General features: G+C 39.1%; 1 protein-coding gene and 1 long non-coding RNA gene across 3 annotated transcripts in view; one reads left to right on the top strand and one right to left on the bottom strand.

The window, feature by feature from the left end:
• Positions 1–498: 498 nt before the first annotated feature.
• Positions 499–2,942, bottom strand: LOC146378087 (uncharacterized). The gene is made up of 3 exons (XR_014801677.1): positions 2,741–2,942; positions 890–1,282; positions 499–732 (listed from the first exon to the last, which is right to left on the bottom strand). It is a non-coding gene; the product is annotated as an uncharacterized LOC146378087 (long non-coding RNA).
• A 6,724-nt stretch (positions 2,943–9,666) lies between these two features.
• Positions 9,667–17,677, top strand: part of slc9a1a (solute carrier family 9 member A1a) — a 31,019-nt gene continuing 23,008 nt past the window's right edge. The window contains exon 1 of one of the 2 annotated variants that reach the window (XM_084943817.1): positions 9,667–10,842. In XM_084943817.1, coding sequence (XP_084799943.1) covers positions 10,572–10,842 — 271 coding nt within the window. In that variant the 5' untranslated portion in view covers positions 9,667–10,571. The remainder of the gene's footprint in view (positions 10,843–17,677) is intronic. The other variant, XM_084943818.1, reaches the window with a different exon arrangement.

The following is a 17,677-nucleotide window of genomic DNA, read 5'->3' as shown; positions in this document are numbered from 1 at the left end:
AAGGAAAAATCATCCTGCATTGCAGTCACATGAGGGGAAAGCAATAAAAACATAAGCAGTATAACGTTACTGAACACAAAATGAAAAACTGCAAAGAATTGCAGAAGTGCAGTCTTTGACTTCTCAATGAAACAGATGGTTTTTGAAAGCAAGAACTTTAGAGAGTTTAGCTCCATCCAGTTCCAAGAAAACCTTCTGGAAAACGTCAAAGTTGTAGCGAAGGTCAGCAGGGTAGGCAAGGTTTAAGGCATACATGAGTCCAAATAGCATTATCACAGCAAATGCTACATTATCCAAATTCTTCGCCACCCTGATGCCTGCAAGGACAACTCTTGTTTATCTGCTGAAGCTTGCTCTTTAATCAGAATCAGAATACTTTATTGATCCCTGGGGGAAATTATTTTTTTGTTACAGTGCTCCATTATAAACCAACATTAAGACAAGACAGACAATACGCTAACTAAGAATAGTACAAATATACATATACACACACACACACACACATATATATACACAACAATTATAACATTTCATCCAAAGAGGATCATGTTCAGTGAATGTTGAGGCTTAATCACTTACATTATCCATTTATGCCACAATTCTTTTCAGTATTAGTCCAAGCTCTCCTCTTCTGTTGACCAACTTCACCAGGTTGTCCAAGTGGAGAGCCACCTGAGCCAGGAACTTTGTCTGAGGGGGGATGGTGGCAATTCTCTTAAACTCAGCGTTGATCTGAAAACATGAGCACAGAGGAATGAGCTTCAAAGGTTTAATACCTGGAAGAAGGCTGCAATCACTCATGCTGAAGAAATGGGCTGTCAAATAACAACTGTGCCTTAACCATTTTAGGCTAATACCACAAGAACACCGTGTATGAGGCAAACCTTACCTCATGGAAATCAAATAGATCAGGCCATCTTGCCATGAAAGCCTCCACCATTCATCACGAACAACTTCATGTCTTCTGTATGAAAAAGTCTTTTCCATCTTGAGTTTCACCAACTCTGTTACTTTTTTTTATGTCCATGTGGTGGGCTTTGACATGTCAATAGCTTTAAGAGTCCCTTTGTCTGCTACTTCTGAAACTGAGGTGAGGTTAAGAAACTCATTCCCAAACAAGGAATCCATAAACTGAAGTCTGAAACTGCCCTGAAGACAACACTGTCTCTTGACTTCAACGATGAGATCCTCAGTTGATTCAGGTGCTCCATTAGAGAGTGAGCCTTCGACAGGTTACGTCAGCCAAAACAGTCTTTAGGACCATAGGACTCCCCATAGGACTCTGTAGGCAAAAAAGAATTACATATTCAGAAAGAATCATTTCAGTTTAGTTTTCATAAAGCTATCCATACCCAATAGTCAAAGTTATAAAGATCAGACATAAAAAAAAAAAGAAGAATTTATCTAATGAAATACATGAGACTGAACCTATTACACTTATATGAACACCTTTTATTTCTATATGCCTTTTTAAAGTCACAATGTGGACTGATCCAATCTCATAGTCAACCAATGGATAAGTTTCAAGGAGTTCACAGAGTGAAATGAGAGTGAATATTCTTGTGGATACTGGGCTGAGCTCAAAAGCTCTGTCGTGCTCTCTGTACCAGCCACCAAGCTCTCTGACAATGTAGAATATGCTGTGGTACAATGCAGATATGGTTTTTCAGTATTCTGGCAATCCACCTGCTGCCCTTTGGGCCAGTACCATTCCCTTTCTATAAGTTATACTCTTTATGTCACACACTGTCCAAGGTCGACCCCTACAATGTCAGGGAATATGTACCTAATGATTTAAGCTATCTCCTCTTTAAGTCTTTAACTCTTTAAATCCACTAGAAAGGCCGATACAGCTGAGCCCTCTAATTCAGAATTGCCAAGAGATGGGGAGTTTAGATGGTAAGCTATCATCATCTGATGTTTTGACTTCTGTAATCATAAAGGTAAAAATTCCACCATCACAAGAAAACATTAATTTTAATTGAAAAAGGGTATTCCAGTCCAGAAGAGCATGGTTTCTTTAAAGTACCAATCTTTCTCTCATTTATACATAATGTTTTGAGAAGCAGCTCACATATGTTCTACACAAAGTAGAAAAAGGAGGGGGGGGGGGTTCCTAATTTTTGTTAGGACGATGTTGGAAAATTCACAATACATCACTTAATAAGACACTCTGTTGAACAAACTTATCTCCTTGTAGATATCTGCTGTATTATTTGAGCTTCACCAATAGAATAGTCAAGTAAGTGACACTTCACCTAAAACAATGACTAAATAGAAAAATGATTTGGCATTTACGGGCACAGGTTCTTAAACCCACGTCTAAGGTGGCAGGATCCTTATTATAACTTGAGTGCGTGTCAGCAGCAAGAATTAAGGTATGGCACTGTGGGGCTCCCAGCTTCTTAAACTCTGACGGTTACAGCCGGACTAATTAGCCACTGTAGCCATAACTAGCACGAGTAACACAAACACTATTGCGCTCTCTCAGTGACGTTTTAACTTGCTAAGCCATCAAAAACGTCAGTGCTCTGTGTCACATGCATAAATTCCATATCTGACCGACAACAGCTGCAATTTGTTACTATTTTTCAGCTTTAGCCACAAAGCTAATACCAACTTTAGCTAGCACTGTAAAAACAACATGCAGATGCATTACAGATTACGTTTCATATAGCATGCACTACAACTATTCTGTGAAAACGTACCCAACTAAAACAAATGTATTTAAATTACTTACCTTCTCAGTATGCCTGACTCAGTGCCAAAGGTTGCATGTGGCTAAACAGTCTTCCAGAATCTGGCGGTCAATTGCGCTCTCCTTAAATTATGTTGTTGTCTTATTGGATAAGACTCTAGGTCTTATTATCCAATCATATTTAGTTGTTGTCTTTGAATATATTGCATCATTTCCGGTTGTGGTCAAACATGATTACAATGGTTTTAGTATTCTAATTTAATCACTTTAAATCAATGCAAGAAAAATGAGTAGTCTCAGTATTGTTTATAATCAAGTAAATGCTACTTTATTTAATCATGTAAATAAGAGAAACATGAAAGGCTTGTGTAGCATTAACTAAATTCATTTGTGCAAATTCAAAAGCCTGCCAATTCCCATTTTTTCAGTGTACAGGCCTCAGGGCCTAGATTCAGTGTAATCAAAACCTCACACAGAGTGAATAAAACATCAAGGCCATGTCACGAGATAAGGCACCCACAGCACTCTAAGTTGTAAAAACATTAACAAAAATTTCTTCATCCTCCCTTAAGCAATCGCTGAACCGTGACATTTACTCACATTTAAAGAGTATTGGTCAGTGTGAAATAGGCTGTTCCAAATAGTTAGAATTAGCCTGCGATAACTTAATGAATGTTACCTTTTAATTCATTTTTAAAGAAGCAAAACACATTTAGGCATTTGTTTATTTAAAATATTTCTCTTTGAATTACTGAACTGAAGCTGTTTTGACACAAATCCTCAAAAATCAACCAAACACACCCAAACTTTGGATTTGCCTTTTTTTCAGGGCTGGGGGCAAACCTGTGTGCTTATCACGATAAACACAGCAGTCTTTGCTTCATCTAGTTTGCTTTCTAAATTGCTTGGTTGTGCAGTGCACAGAATAGATGTCTACTACAGTCACAGCTTGCTGGCTTGAACAATCAAAATGGTCTTTGTTTGTTTGTGTGACGATTTCTCCAAAGCACGTATTAGCCATAATTATTGATCTGGTATATATAATAAGCAGCCTTGTTTAGTGTTGTGCAATGCTCGTCTGCGTCACTGTTTCACAAAATGTCATTATCAAGATATGACAACAGCAAGCCAGTAGGCGTGACCGTGGAGATGGATGTCAGACTGTTTTTAAACCTTTCCAACACAACTGCTTGAAAATGTCTAAGCCCTGCTTTGCCCATCACTACTCAGAAGTGACAAAACCTTAAAATATACCTTACCAATACAATTACTGCACATGTATAGTTTGGAGGTCTGTGTCGAATTAGCCTGCTTCATTGAACAAGACAAAGCCCTACCATCTACCACACCTGATACACGGGCTTTTGTTACTCAGCACCTCCCACTAATACACCCATTATTGTCAGTACTGCTGATTCTCTTGCAAATCTACATTCACATACACTGCATTTTCTTAATCTGGCCATTTCATAATATATTTCTTTATTTTTGAGATGTGTGAGAAACTCTGAAGCCCAGAGAATAACAAGTAAGAATAACAACTTAATAGGATTGTAAAATATATGTTATGTGGCACCAACATAACTGTTGCTATCATGTCATGTATTTGACCATCCAGTGCTGTGACAAAGTATTTCCTCCTTTCCTGATTTCTTAATTTTTTGCATTTTTTTGCAATTTTGCAATTGTCACATTCCATCAAACTAGTTTGAATATTAGACAAAGACAAGCCAAGCGAATACAACATGTCGTTTTAATTTATTATGTGAAAAAAAGCCTTTTAAGTCACGAATTTCAGTTTCACAGGCCACACCCAGGCCTGAATACTGCAACACCTGCTGAATGAAGAAATCCTGTAAACAGAACCTGTCTGACAAAGTGACACAGGAAACAGTTGAGAAACAAAGTCACTGGCATCTATCAGTCTGGAAAGGTAAAAATGCTAAAAATGATATTAAAGAATCAAATCAGACTTTTTTTGTTACTCTTTTCTCCAACAGTGTTGGACGGCATTTATTCCAAACCTTTTGTTAAAATAAGTATCACCACAGGGTTGGCTGTACGTGATATTTCTCCATGCTTTGTACTGCAGTAATTATTGTTCATCTTACAATGATTGTTTCCAACAGTGCGTGCTGTGAGTTACAGTAATCTACTTCAGCCATCTATGTTATACTGGTCATGTGGATTCTGATCAGTCACCAGATTACACAGACACTCCAGTCACTGTCTGAACCATAGCATGCCATGACCACATGGCCATAATAAGAGCTACTATATATTTATTATACATGATGTGATTTGGCATTCGCTAGAGTAATAATATTTTCAGCAAATGGGGGGAAAGGTTCAAAGCAAAGGACACTCTGGGAGAGAGAGGAAGCAGACAAAGAGGGGGGGGGGAACTGGACATTATCCAGATGCTTCAGCTCAATCTCAGAAATGGCTCTTAGCCTAGAGAATCCTTAAATAACTACCTCTCCCCAACAGAGTGCGATTCAAGCCATCAAAATATTTTGCCACTATTCTTGCTGGCAGACATGCTGTCAGAGCTCGTCATCATTTACACAGCTTATACCAGGTGGCATCATGTCACCATTTGTTTTTCTAAGTGTCATTCCAGGTTGCCGCTGGTAAAGCTTTACAAATCCTGAAGGTGACAGCAGTGGATCCTGCTAGCCTGTACAGCAAAGCCACTTTATTAGTGGTCAGCCTGAAGCCAGGACTGCAACAGTGATGCAGACAGCTTCTGAGTAGAATATTAAGACAGTAATTTACAGCTAAACTTCTCTGAATTTCTTATGTGATTTTCTAACCCAATATGACCTTTTGTAAACTGCAGATATTTATGTAAACAGGGATTTATGGCCCTAAATATTCCATTTTTTCTGTTTGTGTTGTGCATCTGATCAAATCTGTACATGCTTCAGGGTTTTATACTGGAGTCATTTTTTCCCCAAATGAACGCAAACAAATGAAAAAGTAACCACGAAACTTCTCAATTGCCTTGTTTTTAAATCCAGTGGAAATGGTAAAAGTTACAGCTTTTTTTTTCTTCAGAGGTTCAAATGCTGCCTGGCAATAATTGACTTGTTTTGCTCCACATTAAGTGGTTTGTGGGTAAAAGCAGAGTGAGTAGCGCCATGCAGATAAACGCAGAAAATAGAAACTTCAAAGCAGATACATAAACCATTTTAGTGTCAGGGTGAGCTGGTAGAGTTTTACGATTGAAAATTGTGTAATTGCACAGTTTAGAAGAAGAAAAATTGACTTCTATCATTGAGACTGTACTTTCTTTAGCTACAAGTATATGAAAGAAGGTCTACCAAAAAGGAAAAGCAAACAAGCTTTGGACTGCAGGCTTGGTCAGTAGAGTTCAATAAAATTGTTTTTGCCTGATCTTAGATGAAACGCTTTCAATATGCAGCTCCCTTTTCCTCGGGCATGGGATTTATTTTAGTCAAGTACAATTTATCTTTGATCATATTAGAATTTTTGGCTTCAGCTGTATGGTGTAAAGTGCCCTTAACTACAGCACTGAACCACCAGGGCTTCCAGTTCATGTGGCCTTAAAGCACATAATCTATTTGCTATAATTAGTTTCAGCATCAGTACGATAGGCTGGCCATGCGGCTAGCACCGTCTTCCTGGGTAATTTCCCTCATATCTGCTAACCACAGCACCCTGCCCACTATTATTTTCTCCAAGGGCTGGATGACATTTGGAATCATGGTGTAGAAATGTGGGTTCACACAGCAAAGCTTTTGGCAACCAAGCTTTACCACAACAGAGCTAAAGAGGGCAGATAAAGGTTATGAATTTAGTTCTAACCTTGACCGGTTATAAAAGGTCACTGCTGTTTTTGTAGGGAGTTCATTTACAAGTTGTTTCAGAAAGTCATGCTTCGTATGGTATGTTCTGTTGCAGAGTCTGACTTTTGAATACCAAGAATAACAACACTACATACTATTTACATCAGTAAAGATGTACAGATGTTTGTACACATTCATATTCATAGCAATAATTTAATTATTAAACAATTAAAAGTTGTCAGAAATTACAGTGTATAATGAATTGGGTAGTACCAGTAAAACAAGGCTTTAAGACTTCTGCCAACTAAATGTGTCTAAATTCGCTGCTTCTCAGCTCAAGGACAGCAATCTCTCAGAAGACAAAGGGGGCCGGAGCACACTGATTAATTTGCAGTCTTTAATTTTACAAATACTTAAGGGCTGTGAATTAATCAGTGTGTTTCTGTTCCTTTTGCTCTTCTCGAAAAGTTACTAAATCTGAATTTTAGAATAGAAAACAAATTTGAAAATACAATCCACACAGTAAAAGTGCATTTAGTGAATCCTCGGGCTTGCTCTAACTATTACTATAAATACAACTAGCAAATCAATAAACTCAGCTTCTCTCTCACCCGCTATCTGTGGCTCAGCACAATTGCTGTAATGAATTTAGATGCTAAAAGTAAATAAAATGAAAACTGACATCCTGTTCCATAATCTTAGGAGCATGAAAAAAAAACAAGTTTGTGAAGACGTTTCACCTCTCATCCAAGAGCCTTCTTCAATTCTAAAAACAAATGGTGCCCAGTGAGGTTTTTCCCCTTTGGAGGAGGTCATTGACCTACTATTGACCATGTGCGTCATCACGAGTCAAGGTGAGAAAAAAGGCGTGGACAATTACAATCATCAGGGGTTGAGGGGAGACCTTAGTAAGACCTTGCCTCACTATACCATGTGTGTGATTGGAGTCACCTGAGGCAAGGTATGAAGCGCCTGGGAAGGAATCTCAGGACTGCATTGTATGCAGGTGGCTAATAGCTGGTGTTGTAAACCACCACCTCTGTTCAGCAATGGTCATCCACTGTGGATATAGATGGCCTCTTTTACTCGTCTCTCAAACCATATGTCTTATTGGTCCATGCACTTGTGGAGTGGCTGTTTGCAATCTGCTATTTAGACATCCAAGCACTTGTCACTGCACTGCACACACTACATTGTTTAGCTTGTATTTGGGAGTTTTGTCTTTGAGTTGACAAAACATTTTTGTCTAAGGGCGTGGCTGGGTCTGAAGTACACGGGGATGTCATGGTTGGAGAGAATTTTCCTCAGTTTCTTAAACAAACCTGCTACATAAGCAATGGCAATGTTGTTTGGTTTGTCATTCTGTTTCTCCCTAGTTGGTATCTGACTTTTTTTTCTGTGCATCTTTGTGGATTTCTGGTGAGGTGAGATGTCTTCAGAAACTTTAAAAAGTCCATGTTCTTTTTTTAAGCTCTTAAGAGTACCATGAATGGATGACTGAGAACCTACACAGACATCCAGCTCCATACTACATAATATACAAAACAGCCTTTGCTGCATTTGCAGTGGGAAGAGTGATGAAAGTATTTATATTCAAAACAATCATCATGTACAGTAAATCCTCTAATGGATGTGCTTGTTAGTTCCAAAGACAATAATATTTCCTCACAGCAGACATTCATTCAATATGCATAATAAGAAAAGAAGTGAAATATTATTAGTGGCTTATTAATAAACTGTGACAGTGTGAGAGTGAGCCACCAATCCAAGTAACCAGAAAACTGAAACCAAACACAGCTAAATTAAATTTAGTCATCAGTATTTAGTGTTTATTATCTGTGCTTCCCCTACTGGGACAAAACCAAATATTTTGTGTTTAAAACTTGCATACTAATACCAATTACAGCATCCTACAAAGATCAGTAGTACATACACATAGTATATAATGTATACTTTTAGTACCAGAGAAGAAATCTGTGATCTATTGCCACCACAAAGGCTGTTAGCCACAGTAAAGCAGAAGCAGGCTCTGTGGTCCCCCTGATGTAAGTAACTGATAGAAACTATTAAGCGCCATAGAAACCACAACAAAGAGCTGTAAAAACCAATGCCTTATAGTTATAAAGTGTTATAAAGATATTAAGAAATAAGCGACAAACAGCACAGACGCTTTGTCACCTGAACTCTGACTGAAACAGAGTTTAAGTGGTGGGTGTAATGCAGTACACTGTTATCAGCAGTAACCATACCTTATTAATGGCACACTCACAATCATTCTGACAGACTAGACGTGATCTAAGTTACTTTTGTTTTGCAGGTTGGACGTAGAAAATTAACATCTTCTTTTCACTGGAAATTTTCTTATCTAAATGTCCAGTTACATGAGTGCAAATCTACAATCAGCTCATGCCGCTTTTCATTTCCTGTTTTAGCGTGACCTAACTTTTGTGACTCTTTAGAAAAAAAGTGAAAAAGTAAATAAGTTTTTAAAAAAAACAATCTACCGCAAATTTTATGGATTGGTTCTTTGGTCTTTTTTGTTTTTTTGTAATTCATCCATTTGACAAAAATGAACTACCTTCTAGCTTTCTTTATGCACTCAGGGTCGTGTGTCAACTCCATCAGGGTATCCTTTAAGCACAGAACTCAAACAGAAGCAACCGTTGCGATGCAGCAGGAAATTACATGTTGCTAAATCTGACAGGTATGTTTGGAAAATCACTAGAAAAGTGCTGAGTCATTATTTGCACTCTAGATATGTGTCCTTGAATGGCATATTGAGACCTCTGTGGGCTGCAGCTGGCAGCTGAAATTGACCACTGACCCCTCACTATGCAGCTATCACATTACTAATTATGTATTATAAATATCACTGCTCACCATGCTTCAATTGAGAATTAAAATTGCGTCCCCAGACTTTATTTGGCTTAAGGCAAAGGCACAAAACACTATGGTTTTATTTGAAGCATCCCTAATGAACAATGCTTTCTGAACTCTTGTTTGTAGTTAACCCTGATCTTTGGCCTCCCTGCTGCACCCACATGCCAACAATATCAGGCTCCACACAGCCCATTCAAGAGTAGGCGTGCAGAGGAGAAACGCTGTGGAGATCCCACACCTTAAACCTCCTTTCCTATAGGTGTCACTATACGCGGACGCCCCACCCCACTTCACTCTACTCCTCATCCCACCCACTAAAGCTCCGCGAAAGGGTGTGCTTTTTGAAGGCTGTATGAGGCTATAATACAGCTGCAGACAAGTCAAGTCGCCACTTGGTTTGACACCACGGGAAAAAAAAAAGCCTCCGAGGCAGAGGGGGAGCATACGCACAAGTACCCCCACCCCTCGCATCCTCCATCTGAGCTCAGCACAGGGTCTAGTCTCTCCGGACATACCGTGGAGATGCGGAACACACGAAGGTTAATATAAAAAAGTTGGTGCAGTCGGGGCACATGATGAACACATAATGTGGCAGCTGCCGTGTAGCTTCTATTCAAGGTCAGTATCTGAGCACGGCCGCCTCACGGACGACTGTCTTAGGTAGGAGGGGGAGAGAGGAGACGCTGAAGGGATGCCGCTGTGCCTCGTTTACCTCCAGCATCAACGATGACATCTTCCACCGAAGAAGACGTTGATAGTCAATGACAAGGAAACGGACAAACTTGTGAAACGCCGCTACGAAGAGCAACTGAGGTCACTGGGCTGTTGTAAAAGGAAAAAAGATACTCTTTCAGCATCTTGGCGTTTCCTGCTTTCTTTCCACAACGACCTGTGCTGGAAGCGGCTGTTTACCCTGCTACAACAAGCGAAGAAGTCTAGCTAGCTACCGTTAACTGACATAATGAGGGGTCTGGTTCGGTTTCGCTTTGCTTCAGTGTCAGTTTGACGAACTGACTGTCAGAATCTTCTACGGTTGACGAGTTTTAACTAACGCGACACTACGAAGCGATAACTGGCACAACTTCCTTAAACTTGCCCGGTTTTTCAAGCCGACTTGTTAAAAAAACCCAAACAAACTCGGATTCATTTTCATTCAAGGTCGCCTTTATTTTTCAGCAGTAATGCCTTCCAGGACTGTGTCACACGGGTCTTCGGGCCGGCTTCGTGGACTGTTCTTGGTGATGGTTTTAGTGTTTCTGGAGGGCTCCGTGTTTACCGTCGCTGTTGCCAGCTCCGACCAGCATTCTCCTACCACGGCACACAAAGCGACTGACCATGGCAGTCACAACAACACTGGAAAGGCTTTCCCTGTGCTAGACTTGAACTACGAAAACGTACGGGTCCCGTTTGAAATCTCATTATGGGTCCTCCTTGCCTCTTTGATGAAATTAGGTGAGTGTGATGTTATGTGAAAGCTCCACGTGACCTGTCAGTATGAGTGCAGCCTTTTCTGGAAATACCTGATTTAGTGTTATCTTATTTACCCAAATTCTATAAGTCTCTCCTACATCGGGTAACAGCCAGTTTTTCAGGTGAATAATTACATTATGAAAAACATGCAGAATTACAGTTCATAGACGGCACATTTGAATCAAAAGAGTTGAGTTAAAGTGCAGTTTTAGTAGATCGCACAGATAAATCATATGGAATGGAAGTTGTCAAGCAAACCAACCATAATTTTAAAGCATCATGTTTGACCCCTAGGCCATCCTACTTGTGTTGTGCATTAATGATGACTCTTGTATGCAGACTTAACTAGTTTGCTCAAAATAGCTCAGCTCAGTCTGTGAGAGGGCAAATCAATATTGCTGTTCAGGAAGATTACTCATCAGATCTGCCAGTGTCATGTGGTGAAGATGTTTAAGAGCTATATTCACTCCCTGCTACAATGATGACTAAGCAACCTGATACAGCAGTCTGGATATTTAGTCTACCTGGGCCCTACCTGTACCTTGCAGTATTGTCCTGAGCAATGTTTCAGAAGCAGCTTGCTTTTTACCCCCTTACTGTTTGTGTTCTCCTTTATACTGTCTTTACCATCAATTTCTCCTGGCTTTCTGCTTTCTACAGAACACTGTTTTGTCCTGAGCCATCTCTTTTTTTCTTTCTTTTTTTTTTTTTTTAAATTATGAGAGCCAGCAGCTTGTCACTTGCCTGTGACATCAGGGGCCTGACTGAGCAGCAGCCTGTAGCCAGGGAGGATACTGCCTCACTGTCTGGGCAAGAAGCCCAGTATCTCAGGGGAGAGGACAGGAAGAGGGTCCACCTGGTTTGGGTAGCTTACTTGTTAGGATGCAGCTCAAGGACACAGAGTAAAAATGATAGATGAGCATTAGCAGAAAGTGTGAGCAGAAGGAATGAGGAAAGTACAGAAAGTCGAAGAAAGGCAAATTAAAAAAATGAGACTAGATGAATGTGTAGGCTGACAGCAGCAGAGGACAGTGGTGACCTTAAGCCTCCGATTATCCCTTGACTACTTAAAATGGGCTCTGAACGATTCAAAGTGGCTGCTACCCTGCTCTGCCTCAGCCGTGTCTCTGATTCATGTTCACTGAATTTATATCTTACAAGCTAAAAAGCGTATTCACAGACCATTTGTCTCTGAAGCAACCTTGACTGTGCATGGTGCCTTTTCTCTGCCTTTTTTCAACTGAGTACTTTACATAAATTGATTATAGCCACCCCCAAATCTTCTCACATGAATCAGAACCAGGGGATGCAATTTAACTGACAAGCTGCCATTACCGTAAACACTGGTTAAGAGTCAAAGCCTTTATATTCACAAGGTATCTATTTTTATCTCTGTAATCAGGCCATAAACACTGTACCACAAATATCATATCTTATCTTGTGACCCCAAAGCTAAGTCCACTTGAAGTGCACTATATATATATATAAGTTCTCATAAAAACATGTTGTCTTTGTGTTAAGAGCAACGCTGTGTTTGCAAGCATCCATTTTTTTTAAAAATTATGTTTTCTTTAATTGGGATGAAAAATATGCTTTAGCTGAATTTCTTTCCACATTTAGCATGAGTGTAATTTGTTACTTAGTAGAAATTAGATTGCAACCTGAACCTTATTTATTTCTTGTAGGGAAGAAAAAAAAGGAATAGATCCTAACATGAAATGGCCATTGCCTTTTTTTAAGTTGTAAGCAGATTTGTGATCGTGTGATATAGGCTTGTAGTGATAGATAAAAGAGTAAAACAATACCTACACAGATTTCCTATCCTCTCTCATAAAAAAAACAAAACAAAAAAAAAACCAAGCCCCCATGGCTGCAAAACATTGCAGTTCTTCTAGCAGTCCCTCAAGGTTGGCATATAAAGCACATGTATCTCCACAGACTCTTATTTTAAAATATCCAACCTTACAATAATAATAACTCTAAAAAGAACATTTTTAGCATATATGGATAGTTCCCTCTCCTTTAAGTTGTCTATCTGCATAGTGGAAAAAGGGGTGTGACCGCTTTGACTGACAGTTTTCTTGACAAAGAAAACAGTTTTCTTGACAAAGAAAACTGTAGCCGATTGGTGTTTGGGAGGCCTCACCTCATCTAAGTTTAGTCTGTGAACCGGGCCTTTATCAGACAAATAGCTGTTAGGGTTACAGGGCAGGAAGTTTGTTTTCCCTCAGCCAGAGTTAAATACTAGTATATTATTAGCCTGTGTCTTAGTAAATTAGCAGATACTTGTGTCTGTGCATTGTAACATTACAGTTTCTGGAGGCAGCTTGTTAGCCAACGTTAGCTTATAAGTTAACACTCCACCCTCTCTCCAAATATGGTAAGTTCCGGTTTCAAAACACTAGCATTGCAGTGGCCAAAACGCTAACAGTGAGACGTCAGAATTCAGAGTCCAAAACTAAAGAGGAATGTCATAAAGGTGTTTTTTTTTTTTTTTTTTTTTTTTTTTGGCTATACAAATTATGGTTATCAATCACTGTGGCTTAAATGTGTGCCAGACTTTGCCATAATATGGAAACAGGTTATAACTTTAAGTGAATGAAGGCATGCATTTCAATCGCTCAGAAAATCCCACATTGAGTGGGCATATATATGTAAGTGCACGGTTTTGTTGATGTTAACTAAAAAAATATGGCCTTGTTAAACAATGAGAAGAAGAACATAATCAGTGCCAAAACTCAACCCAGAATTGCAGCTCCAGCAGTTAATAAAATTGCTGATGGTGTTACATGTCTTTTGTGGTACCTTTTCGCATTTTTAACTGTTTTCATGTCTGTGGTGACGTCTTTGTTTCCTTCCTGTTTTTAAACTTGAGGGATTGCAAGCTTGTGGTTTGATTTGTTCCCATTTGTGACTTGTAATCACTAGAAACTGTGTCTTGAGTCGAGATTCTGAGGCTGTTAGGCTAATTTGTTTGCTTAGTAAATGATCCCCCAGGTGACGCTCACAATATTTTTTTTTTCTCTCATTGTAGGTTTTGTTTTTTGGTTTCTTGTTTTCCAGCTACTATATATTGTTGAAGCAGCCTGCCAGAGTCAACCAAGGCCTGGCTTATGAGTAATTCAAGTTGTAAAGAGTGTGCGGCCTAAGACGTGATTCTTGATTTTTGCAGTAGAACTAAACAAGTTAGATATGGGCCTTAGGTTGTGTGGGAAATATTCCCAGTACAGAATTTGAACCCAAACCCTTGGCAAAGAATGACTCACTCTGTCACAAAGTCTACTCCACATACCTGTATGGTGTTATTTATTAAAACCAAGCCCAGATTTTTTTAACAAAGAAAAGTACTGAACTGCCACACTTACAGATAAATATCTTTGCTTAAAAATGCTTACAGTAAATACCAAGTGTGTTCATGCAAAATGCTTTTAAAGCAATTGGACATATTGACCAACTGGTTTAATGGTTTATAATCAGATATAATCAGCTATATCTCAGTTTAATTTAGAAAAATGCCTCATGGGTAGATAAATGCAATAAACAGCCATAGAAAGAAAGTTGCTTTACTAATATTTTAAAGTAAGTCATGGCAAATCAGGCAACAGCATCGAATTTTCATCCTTTTCTTTTTTACTGCTTTCAGTGTTTAAAACCTCAATCTATTCGCTTAAAAACCTGTGTTCATCTGACACTACTTATGCTCACTAAATTGTACTCCACTCAGTTGTTATAGTAGAAGACAAAACTCAGAATCATATCCTTGCAAGGAAATCCCTGCGGCTGTTTTGTATAGATATGACGTCAGGGATCATACTAAATTATACCACCACAAGGCCGTAATAAATAATTCACAAACAATGCTGTGTTCCACAAGCAACTTGACCCCAATGGTCTGCACTGAACAATAACTCACAATAACTTTTATACAACACCTAACTGGGACTGCATCTCACTAAAATACATGCAAATCTTGGCCTCACTGTGAATGCCAATGTTATGGTGTTAGAAAGCTGCCTGTTGTATCTCAATTACTACAAAGAAGACCAGATGAACGTCACCATTTTAAACAAAGAAACTCTTTAAATATGTTTGCTATCTTTTGTGTCTGCTTAATGCAGCTGATTTGGTTGCCAGTGGTTTGTAGTAAGTTACCTGGCAACAGGGCACACTTCCTGGTTTTGGGAATGACAGTGTAGTTCGTACTAGGCAGTACTGACACTGGGTACACATCCAGAATTGAAAGAGCTGTTACCCTTTGCTAGTTTTCAATAACCTTGTTGCATAAAGGCTCCCAGGAGTCAATGGGGCAAGGACACAGCAGCTGCCCTTATTGAAAAGCAGCCATGAGAAACTGCCTAATCTTCTACTTTAAGAACATGGCATGAAAAAAGTCTTTATCTTACACACTACATGGCCCTTCAGACATTTATTTCCTACATACCCATGTCTTAATCATGATAGAGTTGTGTACCAGCTTGTGCCAGTGTTCTTTGAAGTTCACTTCCCTCCTTTTCTCTATCTTATCTTCTGTGTTATTACCCTCCATTAGATGATTGCTGAAGGCCATAGTTGGAGTTGTGCTTAAGAGATTTAACAATGTGCTGTCAACACTTAGCTTAGGATGGGTTGTTCAGTCTACTTTAACTTAACCTTTAGCCCCCAATATTGCATGTGTTAAGAATTTTATATTTAGAAGGGTCTGTAATGATAGTGGCATACATGTCCAGCATCTACAGTCACTCATGAATGATAATGGCACATTTAGAGTTTCATTCTTGGGTCCAGTATTAAGTTTACCTCTGCTCAATGCACCAGCAGAAATACATTTATACCATACAGTTGTGACCTGTTTGCCCTTTCCTCAAGTACCATACTGCCCAACATTTTGTCAAAGGGCTTTGTGTTTCTTTGCAACACTCAGTCATTAGAGCAGTTTAGAAATGTTTTGCAGGGGTATTTCATGTCCTTGAGATTGAACTTTATTTTATTCTAGATTCAATCAGCGTCAATCAGAAGAGCACTTTGCAGAAGGGATCTTCTGTTTGTCTTCTATTAATACCACTGCTGGCTTCCCACCCTCTTACATATGTTATCTTTTGAAAAAAAGAAAATGCTTTGGAAAAACCGTACATGTGACGTAGATTCCCTTTACTCAGACTCACAGTTGGGTATAATGACATGCTCTTTTCTTTGAATAAGGCTACGTTCACACTGCAGGTCTTAATGCTCAATTCTGATTTTTTTTTTTTGATCAAATCCGATTTTTTTTTTTTTTTGTCTGCTTGTTCACACTACAAATAAAATGTGACAGCAAACGTGCTCTAGTGTGAGCCCTCAAAGCGGCCCGCATGTGCAAAAGAAGACGTCACACACAACGCACTCTGTGTAGACCCAGAGCAAACAATATTGTTTGACTGTTTCAGACTTTACGTTTCCCAATTTTGCGTTACGTTATAAAGTTATTTTGTTATTTACATATGGCCTAATAATTATCCTCATTGCAGTTTTAGAGAGGAGCGGTGCTTCAAAGGATAGTTGCAGATTTCTGTCAGAATCTGCAGAATATACAGTACAAATGAAATGTTCATGTTTCTCCAACCTTGTCTTCCCAGCGGTTTCACTAACATCTACACTGGATAGCCAGGAAACCTTCACGATGTCTTCTCGGGCACTTCTCCGGCGCTGATAATTGGCGTCTGTCCTGTGTCAGTGACGTAAAAGACGGATTTGATGCGACATGACCATTCAAACAGCAGTCGCTTTCTAAAACATCAGATATGTATTGGATTCAGTACCACGTACGAAAGTGACCCAGATCGGATTTGAAAATATCGGATTTGTGCCATTCACACTGTCATACCATGATCGGATATGGGTCGCATAGGGTCCAAAAAGTCGGATTTGATGCGTTTTCGCCTGCAGTGTGAACGTAGCCTTAGAGCTCTCTCCTGGTGTGACGAGAAGTTTAGACTTGTAAAATCTTTGTATGACACTTTGTGCTTTCTGTGTGAGCATTGCTAAAAAAAATCATATTCAGTTAAGTTACAGGACTGTGTTAAAGTCATGTGGCGCCTCTCATTTTTTATGTTTTGATAGGAAAGTGGGAAATGGGTGAAGTGATCTATTGAAATGTGCAATCAAAAATGGAAATGGGTATAAGATGAAAATAGTAAACTATTCCTGAAGATTACTTTAATCTTCAGGAATAGTTGTCCGGGCTTGAAGAACATTCAAAGCTCTCTGGATTTTGGCTTCCTTTTGCACTGTTCTTTGCCAAGTTAACCCAACAGTCCTTTAATAATGTTGAGATCCTGGCTCTGGGGAGGCCAATCCATGACTGACAGTATTCCAATGTATGTGTGTAATGTTTTGGGGTTTTTGGGGGGGTCAATACAGTTTGGGATCATTGACGGCCTGAGAAATGAAACTGTTGCAAATTAGATGCTTTCCAGATGGTATTGCATAATTCCATCAATTATGAAAAGCCCCAATGCCACTGGCTGAAATGGCTGCAACAAACCATGGGCGTAGGCTTCACTGTTTTACAGATGGCTCAAGATACTGTTGTACCTCTCACCTGAAGTTCTCCATTTATATAGACAATGGTTTGAACAAAGATTTTTTTTGATCGCCAATTAAAGTGAATAACATATTAAGCATACTTTATGCTTTTAAATTTAGAACAGTAACTTCAAAATTACTTGAAATGGTTGCAATTATTTATGCATTATCAAGGAAGCAAAAGGATAAATGGATATGACCTACCACAGTTGTTGGCAGGCATTTTTGTGTAAAATGTTATCATGGGTATTAATTC

The sequence above is a fragment of the Perissodus microlepis genome, chromosome 11 (genome assembly GCF_051167445.1).
Source record: "Perissodus microlepis isolate ML-2025 ecotype Zambia chromosome 11, ASM5116744v1, whole genome shotgun sequence".
NCBI lineage: Eukaryota > Metazoa > Chordata > Actinopteri > Cichliformes > Cichlidae > Perissodus > Perissodus microlepis.
Note: the sequence above shows the minus strand (reverse complement) of the source record. Positions and strands in the feature narration are given on the sequence as shown.